Below are 12,807 nucleotides of genomic sequence, written 5' to 3' on the forward strand. Positions count from 1 at the left end.
ATCTGCCTAGGAAAAAAACTACTAGCCTGAAGAAACAGAACCATGCCCTCAAAATGGTTTTATACTATGATTTTATTAAACAATAAGTAAAAATTAAAATTCACTTGTTTAATAAAAAACCCTCCTTTTAGTATAATATTTCTTTTCTAATACAATTGTTTTTTGCTTTCAGCAACATCAAAATTAAAACAAACTCATCCAAAAAGGGAAACTACGTTCAGTCAAGAACTCCACTTCTGGACTAAAAGAGGTCACAATATTCAGATATGATTACTCTAAGTTCCCTCACCAGCTGTAACTGTTGGATCCTCACATTCCTCTACAAATTCACATTAAAAATGTGTCTCCTGATCTGCTGGTTTCTTCTGAGCAATTTTTCAACTCTAAAATAAGTTCAATAGCCTGCAGCTAGTCATTTGAAGTCAACACCACTGACTATAGGCACATTAGAAGCAAATTAAATACATATAAAAAGCTAAGAAACAAAGACTTGCATCATTTCTTCCTGCTAATAAAACATACTTGCAGACAGAGTGCACTCAGAACAGGGAGCTCCTCTTCAGCCTCAGAAGCTGCCTACAATACTTCAGGCAGGTATTTAAGTAAGTATTCACACTGAATTAAAAGGCCTACCTCATATTGCAAGAAAATAATTAACAAAGCAAAAAGAGTTTCCAAAAAGCAAAAAACCCACAAAGTCTGAAGTGTTTATAGGGTAAGTGACAGTGATTCCCATCAACATGCATGTGGCTTAAACCACTGGTACTTCTAGAATTAGAATAAAGACATAATAAGCTTACCTTGAAACCATTTCTGTATGATTTTGTGTAAGAAAAGTGACTAGGCAAGTTTTCAAGTATTAAAGAGACTTGGAAATGTTTTCTTTAGTAATGAAGACAATGACTTACTAGCCTCTTCAGCAACTCAGGCTTTCCTCAGTGAGGACAGATTAGCTCTTCAGATCTGCCACACAGTACTTCACTGTGTTGCTGAAAACAATTTTTTGGTCAGGAAAGAAGCCCTGAACTCTGTTCAGGCTTGTCCAGCTCATTTTTTGTTATGTATCTTACTTTTGATTCACAGAACATGAGCTTCTTTATAGCTGTCTACCTGTAAGCAAACATTAGCACACCCCAAAGCAAACTGAAATGTACTTGTGGCCAGCATTACAGGCAGCACGCACGCTAAGACTATGCATTTGAGTGAATTCCTACACATCAGGAGGCCCCTTGTTCAGCTCAAGCATCTAGGACTAAACATTATTGATGCAGTATGAGGACTAAAAGGGTTATAAGACTAAGAGCTCTTAGAAGTGTTAGAATGTAACAGATCTTAAAACCTTAAGGTATTAAAACAAATTATAGCTTCTTTCCATGCAGTCACAAATCAGAGGGGTAAGTAACCACAGCCAGAGCATGAAAAAAAAAAGCAAAGAGAAACTGCAATATTTTCCAGGTTTACAACAGTGCTTAAGAATTTTCAAGTCTGTGGATTATCTATAAGCAGCTAAGTAGTTTTAAAAAGCAGCATTCAAACGCTGATACTTTCAAAAGAACCACCAAGCACTATTAAAGGAGGTGCTTGGTTACCTTTTGTGGTGTTCATACACCCATATTTATGGGGCATTGTCAAACCAAGTAACAGAAACCCCATGCACCCAAACACTACAGAAGCAAGGGGAATTCAGTTGCAGAAATACATGCAAGACACCCATGTGATTTAGAGATGTTTTCAAATATTGACTCAGATACTCCTATGAATCACATCTGAGCTTTCAGTTGGGTTAAGCACCTGAGAGTTTTTTATTGTTCAAAACATTACTTATAAACCAGTCATCAGTTATTAACAATGTACCACACATCTTTTAACTGTGAGTAGGGAGGTCCAATGACACCAGAAGACCTTTTCAGAAACAACTTACTGCACTACTCCAAGTGCCCACAGTTCCCCCCATTTTCCTTTCCTATTCCAGGTCCGCAATAGGCTGGGAACTAAAAAATTTCAAATCTGACAAGATTAATTCCAGATACACCAGGACTTACAACTGGAGCAAGTACAGCATGGCTTTGTATCTACAGATGTTAGGCAGGATGCATTTCTCTCAAACACGATTAAAATCTCTGTCTAGATTAATCATTACTGTGTCTCTGAAATCAAACTGCGACACTTGCAACTGTTTGTTGAATCAAATATTTAACCATGTGTTTCAGAAGTCTGCCATGCCGAGTCCCTGATGTTTGCCTGAAACTTTAGGGCCATCGATATTGTACCCTCGCAGTCCTGTCTCCAAAGAACAGAACTAGTAAGAGGTGAAGGTTTCAGAAAAATCCTGCAGCGTTCACCAGAAAAATCGCCACATTGTGACCTACTCATTAAGACAGCTTGTAGTCACACAATAGCGCTGCCTCTATGAGAGTGGAGATTAGAAAGAAAAAAAAAACAATAAACAAAACAAACAGTAATTATCCAATAATCGGAGAGGCACAAAGTTTCGCTAAGTTTATCTAGTGAACTTCAAGCCTTTTCAGACTAACCACACTATTTACAGGTTGTGCATCTCAACATATGAGCTGCACAGGCCAGTCTAGAAGCAAATAACGAACGAGCAAAGGAAACTACCTGCATGTTAAAATGATGCTACTTCATATAAAACTTGACCTGTAAAATACAGAATGGAATAGTTGTACTACTTTAAAATCCCAAATACTGGTAATATTAATAGGAAAACAAGTGCTCAATAGCATGCTAACTGTAGACAGCTGGGAAGGAAACTAAAATGTAGCAAGAGAGATCCTCAACATAGAATTCTGCTAAATTCTCTGTTACTTGATTAACCAACATTAATCAATATACTAATGTCTTGGAATGTCTTAGTTCTTTTTAGAAACACTACTTTATGAAAGCCAAATAATTGAACCATTTCTACGTTTACTTTTGTTTTACGAAGACAAGTGAGGAAACTATTATATCAACATAAATGTATTACCATTGTATCAGATGAAGCTTCTTTACTGTAGAAATGGACAAAGTTCAGTTTTCAAGGGTTCTAACCTACCCAAGCCTACAGCTATTTTAGGCTTTTCTGTTAACAGTGTACAAGACCTGTACAGTTACAAACTGGACACATTAAACAGCAGCTCAAATAAGCAAAGCTCAGTCATTAGACCCAGCCAGAGAATACCCAGCATTTGAACTGGACATTAGTCACCCGCAATTAAATGCAACATGCACGCTAGCAGTATTGCCCTACTCAACTTTTAAGTAAAAAAAAAATAATGCCTGGACAGAAGCATAAAAAAAGAAAAAAGAGTGAATGAATGAGAGAACTGAATTAAGTCATACAATATTTGAAGTTTCTCCTTTACAAATCTCCATCTTCCATTAACTAGGAATTGATTTAAATTGGATACCACAAATTTTGCTTGTACCAGCAACCTTTATAGTGAAAGAAAGCAGCAAAGAAGTCAGAAAAGGAAGTTTGAACTGCTGCTTCCTTACAAATTACTAGAAAATTTGGCAGCTTGACAGAATGCAAGAGAGCTGTTGATATAGAAATCACAATTCAACAACCATATACAAACTTCCAAGAATATCATCTAGTTATTTGAAGCAAGGAAGATGCTTAATTTTGTATTCCATAAGCAATAATTTTCAGAAGACAAATACAAGGGTATTAAGGGAGAAAATTACAGTACTGCTGAAAGAACTGTGCTGTAACTAGGTAAGCACTAATTACACTATATCATCATATGTTATTGCCATATTCAATTACTGAATTAAATCTTAAGCCCCAAAAAAGAATTAGTGCAGTGAAGGAAATAAAACATTTAAGCTTAATTCTCAAATCTGATGAAGTTGTAGGACAAAATGAAGTGCCTCATCAGTCATGGCCCTACTGCTGCAGAAAGATGAATTATATAGGCTCTTCAGGGAATCCCAGGATTTAAATCAGAACTAGCAGGAACAATAAATGTAATAGCCTTATATTAATCTTCCTTCTTTTGGAAACTGCCCACATAATCATGACAAAAAAAACCCCCAACTCCTCATACAGAAGAGAGAACCAGTTTAAAGCTATCCTAAGAGAATTTTTATAGCTGTTCTTGAAAATTAGCCATTTTGTTGTATCAGCCAGGAAAACAAACACTTTGCTTGAATTCAAGTAGAATCAAGAGGACAACCTATTTTTTGCTCTGTACATTGAGAACTGCAGTCTCAGAAGGCTGGGAAAAGCAAAGCAAGTCCAAAACCTACTGCATATAAACAGAGATACCATACACAAAATAAAAGCACAACGGTTCCCTTGCCAAGGAGGAGCAGATGGCAACTCAGAGCAGAAGTCAGTAACACAACGATAAGTCATAAGAAAGCATCCGTCAAACAGTTGTACCCCAGTCCCACTTTTTACAAGAGTGGGACTGAATGTTTTCACCTGGGCAAGTCCCTCTTACAGAAACCCCAGGTCAGGCATGGCTGCCCATCCCCAGAAGCAGCTGTTTTGCTTGGATTCCCAAGGGATCTCCCTCAAGCTGCACTGCCCACCTTCCTACTGCCCCCTCCTCCTTTCAGCCACCGATTTTGCACATTGGAAACCCCACCTGTACAGTGGTTTCCTTTAAGGGCACAGCTCCGGAGGAAGAGCTGCTCTAAAATACAGGAGGAAATGAGAGTTTTTACCAACAAAAAAACACTGTTCACACACAGAGTTGCTGGTTTGACTTTACCCAGCACACTTACTATGAGCATGCACCCCCTTATTAGCAGTGCTAAGGACGGCTCACATGCCCTTCATACCACACCACGTCCTAAATGTCCCCTCGCAACTACACAACAGCTGGATCAGCCTGCGTAAAGGCAACGCCCTACAAGAAGAGTCATCCCTTGTGTCCTTCTCTTACTGTGGGTCACACTCGTCAAAGTTAAATGATTCTGGTCTTAACTGCCTTTTTTTTTTTTTTTTGACAGAGGTTACTTACTCGTATGAAGCTCAAAGAGATAGACTGCTCTGGAAAAAAAAAAAAAAGGTAAGGCTCAGAGTTTAAATTAAATTTTCCAGTAAGCAATATACATATGGTTTTTTTCCTCTTCAGCAGCACTTCAGTTTTGCTTATTGGACTACTACAAGACTGCTTTGTATTTTTGAACTTTGTGTTACTTGAGAAGCTCCTTTCCAATCATAAATCGCTCAGAAAGCACGAACACAACTAAAGAAAGTAAAAGCACAAGCTCTGATTGTTGCCCCCTCAGAGAAGCTTGAAGCAAATTTGACAAGCTCTGATTGTTGCCCCCTCAGAGAGGCTTGAAGCAAATTTGAATGACCTTGTAATTGTGAAGCACGCTTTGAAAGAGAAGAGGGTTAGCTTTAAATGGTGAACACTGCAATAGCTATTTACTTTAAGCAATTCCAGATATCTAAATGTGGATCTGTCCTACTGCAGTGCTGGTTGAAACAAATCATTCCCACTATTTTACAGTGTCTATTACCTGTTTTTGTAATGTTCTGCAAGACTGCTTCCAATACTATCAATGTTGCAATTGCTTGTAAATTTAACACAGGAGGGAACCTGTATATTCAAAACAGCAAAGTTCTCATATAATTTTCCCTTTGTGATCTCTGTAAACTGTGAAATTTGCTGGGTGTCCTAAAAAAAGAAAGAGGTTTTCATAAACAGAAGAATGCGTGGATATTCAATATTTCAGGAGCTTTTTCAAGACCTGGAAATCAGAGGTTCTAAAAGAGGAAGATGGGTCACAGAGGAAAACCTTGAAAGAATGGAGTAAAATAAACTTTTTTATAAAGCCACACTTAACTGCAAAGACTTCTTGATAAAATAATATCAACATACGGAAAAATTCTACCAAAGTGAAAACCTGAATCATTGAGTCTATAAACCAGATGAAGCTTATGACATCTAATACCAGACTTCCTTCTCTTTAGCTACTGTAATCAAGTTTTTAAATAATGATCTCTGGTAATGAGTCTCTGATGACTCAATGCCCAGGTGCTTAAAATAACTTTGAAAAACTGAGTCAGAGGAATCATTACCCAAGCATAACATCACATAGAATCTCTCCAGCTTCCCAGCAAAGAAAACAGGCTGGCAAACAAAAAGCCTTGCACTAGAAATTTCTGCAGCATAACGTAACCCACTTATCACTGAACATTTAAGAGATCATAAGGTCAGACAAAGACAAAAGAACAGAAAACCTGTATCTTAATAAAATAAGATTGTATCAGCTCTCATCCTAACATCTCACTCCATCAACAGGTCAGGAATCTGTGGTAAATTTGCATTACCAAACATTTTCACTTTCTCTAGTCATCTTGTTGCCCCTTAAAAAAAAAAAAAAAATCAAACGACCAAACCAAAATAATCCAAAAAGTCCCAGGAAATATTTTCACATCTACTTAATTATAGCTTAAAAAAAAAAAATCAAAAAAACAAAAAAGCTTTTCATATTATTAAGATCAAAAATCAAAGTTATTACTTCACCTCATTAGTTTTGTTCCATCACATTCTACATGTATAAATCAACCATGATCTCATTCTCTGTATTACATCTTGCTTTGATGAATTTAAGCAGTGGAAACTGCTGCATGGATTATGAAGTGATCTGCATAGTAAGTTTATCCCAACTTAGATGCATCAAAATTCATTTACTGAATATTCCCTTAAGATGCAATTTCCTAGAAAAGTCTACTTTCAAAGTTACAACAATACAGAAGACAGACTTGCAGAATGTAGTTTGGATATTCTGAAGGGCTTAGCACAGAGGGATGCTTCACGTCGCAGCTGCAAATCAGAACAAAGAATTGTTTGCATTAGGAATGAGGCAGAAACAAACAGCTTTGTGATGGTACAAATGAAAGTTTGAGACTTCTTTGGGGGAGCCTTGCACTAATAAGAGCAATAGAGAATCAAAAAGAAAGATGAAAGGAAAGATATTCACTTAAGAAAAATAATCTTGTTGTTATTTTTTCCTACCTGAATTTTTCATATATAAATCATGATCTTCCGTCACCACAACTACAAGAATCATGCTAAATTCAACTATACCTGGTTAGTGACATTCACAAGAGATAATCCAACCTGACTAGTTGGACAAAAAAGCCTTGAACAACATTTCTATGTTTCAGAAGTATTGCTAAGCCATAACTTCTTTTAAGAACAGAACATTCAGTCTAAGCTTTCATCTCAGAGGATTTCTTCCCACAAAAAAGGGCTCAGTCCTACAAACAGAATCAGATAAATGAGTTCTTAGAGTAGACAAACCATTGAACAATGAGGCTTTGGGCAACCTAGTCTAGTGGAAGATGTCCCTGCCCATGGCAGGGGGGTTGGAACTAGATGATCTTTGAGGTCCCTTCCACCCCAAACCATTCTATGACTCCATGAATCAAGAGCATAACGGTAGGATACAGGTGCCCCAAGGTTACAAAGAAAAATTTGTTGCTACTAAGAGGGGCCTAACCTCACGAAGCTTATCAATACCTGCCTTGAAAAGTACCTAGCTTGTGAAAGTAACATCACCAACTTCCACGGTGTTACTCCTATAAATCAGAGTTTATCAGCTTCCAGTTCCAACTTCAACTTTTAAATTGAAACCCTCACCCACACATTAGCAGCACAGGTTCCAGAAGAACCGCCTTGACCATCAGCGTGCACAAAACCTATCAACTTCTCTTAGTATCATCACCTCCTTCTGAAATTAGGACTTCACAAATGGCAAAATATCAGCCTTTTCAAGAAAAGGACTTACCTACATTCTAAAATAATAAATAACTCTAAAAATAGACTGAGTTAGGGAGCACGTTATTTAAAGGCCAGCATATCACTTCCTGACATTTCTCGCTCTCCTTATTCAATGAAACTCAAAAACAAAAGAAAGGGCATGAGTAAAGCTGGGACCTGGAAAACTCTAGTGAGGAAAGAAGAGGAAGGCCAAAGAAGTCAAGGAGGAACTAACAGAAGAATGCAAATCTCATCTGTGGCTTTTGCAAGCAACTATCAAACACATTTAAAATACTGCATTTTTTTTGTGACTGAGTTTTGAAAATTTTTTAAGCTTTATTCTTTTAGGCTCAGGCACTTTTTGCCTTCTTTTGTAATGCACAGTTAAAAATAAGCAATTAGTAAGCTCAACTCTGTTTCTGAAAAAAGCATCCAAAATAAAGTATCTAGCTTAATGCATCAGTTCTTAAACATAGATATGAAATCACCTACCTCTGAAGTCAGGTTCAGTCTAATTACTGTAAACTTTGGAAGTTAGCATCTCCTACACAATCCTGGTTTTTGGTGTTTTGATTTGTTTTTGCACATGCTTCAGGTTTTAGAGCATGTGACCTTGAACAAGCCTTTAGGGAATCACAAACTCCACTGCCAAGTTACAGTAAGGATCTAGCCAACCAAAGAACTGCCACCAGAAGTCTCAGATCCTCCTTTTCCCATTTATATTTCTACTCTTCACCATGAAAGTCTCCCCCTCCCCACTTCACCACCCCACCCAACCTTTTGCATCAGCTCTAAGCAAATTTTCAGCTACTGTACCTCCCCAGAACTGGAGAAAATGGCCCCACTGTTTCTGTTCAGTTAATCTTTTGCTGTTTCAGCAACTTGTCAACTCAACACTTGTCAAGCCTGTGTTTGGAGTCAACTCCTGGGACGTACAGACAGCACAGGATGAGGAGCAAGGAAGGAGAAGCAGCAATGGTGACTGCCAGCTCACCTCACAACATCAGACAGAACCTCCACAGCCTTCAGAGAACTGAGGGCCTACAGCCACCCTGACCTGTTTACATGAAAGACTCCCTACCAAGTTGCCAATGCTAAAGGCCTTTTTGCATGAAAATAGTAGTCCTTCCCCCTAAAAACTTTTATTGTTTCAGTAAGAAATCTGTGAGTTTGAATGGTACAGGGAAGAGCCAGCAGATTACATGACTGTAGACCACATCTTCATATTGGAAAATTCTAGGAACTTAACTGCTGTGGTTTATCAAAGTGGGAGGCAAGAAAACTGGCCAGGGTTTAGAAGCTAGCTGTGGAAGAAATCCCAATTCCCTCCCCTCACCCCCTAGGAAACATAACACTTTGATAAAAGCATTTGTAAATCTCGTTGACAAACGGATAAACTGGAAAGAGAATCTGGGCAAATTTACATTCAAAACAAAGAAGCATCAACAGCAAGAGAGTTGATGGTTTAAAAAAAAAAAAACCAAAACCAAAACATTGACTGGATTTTCCATCACTGAAAGCATTCAAATTGAGACTGAATTTTCCCCCAGCCCTCCTTGGAAAGTATATTCTCGTTTAAACAGGAATTAATTCAGGAAGCTCTAACAGCCTGTGCAACACAGGCCAGGCCTGACTATCAGTCAGCTACATAGGACTTGACACCATTAAAGTTTGAGAAATTCACACTCCAGGTGACTAATTATAGTTTAGCTTTGCTAATGTTTTCACATACAATACAAATATACTTTGCATACCTCTTTTAAAAATAGGATATTTTGGAAGGGGCACAAGCAGGTAGTGAGAAGTTTGTTTACAATTTAAAAAACAAAATTTACTTTCCAAGTGAAACGGTGACTGGTTAGTTGGCCAAGCTCCTAAAAATGTTTCTTGAACCAATTATTCCCTTATACTATTAAAAAAATGTATCCTGTACTATAGCAGACATTTGCAGGAGTTCACCAAATTAAAATCCAAAATAGGGCAATTTGGAGAGAAGGACCTATGTCCTGGGTGAAGCTCACAGAAAATAAAGTAAGCTTCTCTTCAGTACTGCTCTCAGTTACCAGTATATCAAAATAATAACAATAAAATATCAAGTCTTTACTGACTATCACTTCCCAATTTTAACCTTCAAGTTAAAGTAAATGTGTAGAATGAAAAAACTTGCACCACCTGATTTCAAGCCAGTTCTGGTTAGGAAGTTGGCAATTATGCACCCTTCAGTCTGAGGCCATAATGACTCCAAAAAAATTATTTCAATAAAAGCAAAGTGAAAGTTTCCAAACATATGAGTAAAACGGCTTCATGTGTTTGGCACAGAACGTAGGATCCCATGAGGATACTGCACCTCAAAGTGAGGAGAGAAACAGTAAACTGTTTTCATACAGTATCTACTTAGCATAGTGTGTATTATGTAGTATATGTGTACACAGAAGTAATTTTCTTTTTCCTGCTACCTACAATAGTTAAGATCAATTCATACACACATCCCACAAATCAGTGGAAACCACTGAGTCCATCAACAATATTCTAAAAACCTCAGCAGAATGTAAATTCCACTATATCAATACTTCTTAAACTGCCTAAGTAATTTTGAAGCCTCAACTCAACTTCTCTGTGCTTCTGAAAAAGTCTACTAAAATATGAGTAACCATCAACTTACATGGTTACAGACACCGCTACTTATCCATTACATTTGACATATTCAAGATGCACAATTTCTCCAGTACTGAGTAGTGCAACACAAGTAGCGTACTGTATGAGAACTGCCTCAGTAAAAGGAAGTTTTTAAACTGCTGGCCAAGTTTAATCAGGTGACTGAAAGTATTACTTCAAATACCAAAAAAGCCTTCTGTGACATTTAGAGAACTTACAGAAGACTGGTGGATGTTAACTCACACCTACACCAGCAGAGATGCTTTCATCAACAAATATAGTAAATAAATACTATTAATTTAGAAAGAGACCAGTTTCAGATAGGATGGGCTAATTTTGACTGTTGCATTAATAGCAGATACTGTTGAAGAACTGAACAAAACAATTTCACTTCCTGCTAATAATAAATATTTCACTTCAGATCCTACTATTCACAACGGGTCACACGCTACAGACTGTGGGCTCCCACAAGACACCTATCCCCTGGATACCGCTCAAGGGGGTCTGCATCAGCTGCCTTGACGCGATGGGGCGGCCGGGGGGTGTGAGGCAGCCGGGACGCCCCGTCCCCAGCCCCACGGGGCAGTCGGGACACCCCGGCCCGCCGGCGGTCGAGGCCTTTCCCCGCCACCGCCGATTCGCAGGGCACGGTGGAAGTGGGGCAGGGGCGCCCGACCTGCAGCAGCCGCAGCCCCTCGGCCCCCGGCAGCTTTTCAGCCCTACAGTCGCTCCGAGCGAGCTGGAGGTGCAGAAATAAAGCAGAAAACAACTCTCCCCTGTCCCGGAGTTGGCGCTGCCCCGCCGAGACCTCCGCGCCGCTCGGAGGGGCCGGGCAGCGGCGGCGAGGCCCGAGCGCGGCGCGGCAGAAGCGGGCGGCCCTCTCCTCTCCTCCCCCCTCCCTCCCGCGGCCGGCGGCGAGGGGCAGGCCCCGGGGAGGGGACTCGCTCCCCCGACCCCCGAAACGCAGTCAAGTCCCCCGCGGGGTCTCCCCCCCTCCCCGCCCACCGCGCCCCTCCGCGGGGCCTGCTCGGCGGCCGGGGGCTCGGCGGAGGGGGCGCCGCGGAGCCTCCTCACGACCCCCCCGGGGCCGTGCCGGGGGCCGCTCACCTTGGTGGCCATGGCGCTGCCGGTGCGAGCTGGGCTGCCGGTCTCCCCTCCCCGCCGCTGGCCGCGGCTGCTCGCTCGGTCGGTGCGTCCGGCCCGCCCGCCGCCGCTGGGCCGCGCAGGCGGCTCCTCCTCAGCGTCCCCCAGTCGCCGCTGCCGCCTGGGGGCCGCTGGGCGGCTCAGCAGCAAGCCCCAGCACTGGGCAGGCGGGGGCTGATGTAGCCGTGCGGCCGTGCCCCCTCCCCACACCCCCGGCACGGCCGCCCCTTCACACGGCACGGGACGGCTCGGCTCGGCACCCGGAGGCGGTGCTGTTTGTCCCTAGCTTCTCCGTCAGGGCCGGACGGAGGGACGCGCGGCGCGGCGGAGGACCCCGGGGGGGCCGCCCTGGTCGGTCCCCGGGGTGCGGGCGGGGGCGGACGTGCCCCCCCACCCCCGGTGCCTTCTGCGGCTTTGCTTTGTAGTCAGCGTTTGCTCTCAAATTCCAGCTCGCCTGTGGGAGAGGGCCCGCAGAAAGACGGGCAGTTACTGACAGCAGAAAATAAACATCAAGGAGCTGGTCAGGGTCGGTAGCGTTCCTGTTGGGCGTTCTACGATCGTTTCATAAAAATTAACTGTGACCCCACTTGATTTCCAGCCTGCAGGAGAGACGTGATGGGAGGCTAAAATAAAGTGGATCGGAAAATCCAGTGGCAGTGATCGTGCAAGGTACTGCACCATCCGAAAAGCGCACCTTTTGGTCTGTACATGTATAGTGGTTGACCTGGAATCAGGAGACGTTTTCTATCTGTAGAAGGAAACACATGGTGTAATTGTCAGGATGACCAAGGGGAGTCCTAAGAGGCAGGCAGGCTGTTGGGAAGCTGCACAACTCTTTACATCTCCATTTCCTTGTCCATAGAAATTACAAGCTTCTGTTCTGCTATTGGTGTAGTTTCTCAGTGAGACAGCTTTATTAAAAGAGAAAAATATGTTCACAGTTTTTTTAAGCTGGAAAAAAATTTCCAAGTAGGACCAGTGAAATAGTTTCTATGGAGAGCAAGTATGGGGAACTAAGAGGAAGGCAGCGTTCAGTCACCACCACTTTTTGAGTGATTTAACAGATTAACTTGAGACATTTTTGAACTCATTTACTGCAGTTTTTAACTTTTTCAGAATTCAATAAAATACAACAATTCCAACTTGCTGTTCTTTATAACAGCGGTATCTAAAGTGAAACCTTTGTGTGTGGCCCACAAATGACCCTTTATGATACCAACTTTAAGTTGAAATATTGTATTAAGAATCATTTTTGCCACGTGGCCCTTCCCAGAGT

General features: G+C 41.3%; 1 protein-coding gene across 2 annotated transcripts in view; it reads right to left on the bottom strand.

The window, feature by feature from the left end:
• Positions 1-11,784, bottom strand: part of SNX9 (sorting nexin 9) — a 65,242-nt gene extending 53,458 nt beyond the window's left edge. The window contains exon 1 of one of the 2 annotated variants that reach the window (XM_054819156.1): positions 11,496-11,784. In XM_054819156.1, coding sequence (XP_054675131.1) covers positions 11,496-11,507 — 12 coding nt within the window. In that variant the 5' untranslated portion in view covers positions 11,508-11,784. The remainder of the gene's footprint in view (positions 1-11,495) is intronic. The other variant, XM_054819154.1, reaches the window with a different exon arrangement.
• Between the last annotated feature and the right edge of the window lie 1,023 nt (positions 11,785-12,807).

This window comes from Grus americana, chromosome 3 (assembly GCF_028858705.1).
Source record: "Grus americana isolate bGruAme1 chromosome 3, bGruAme1.mat, whole genome shotgun sequence".
Lineage (NCBI taxonomy): Eukaryota > Metazoa > Chordata > Aves > Gruiformes > Gruidae > Grus > Grus americana.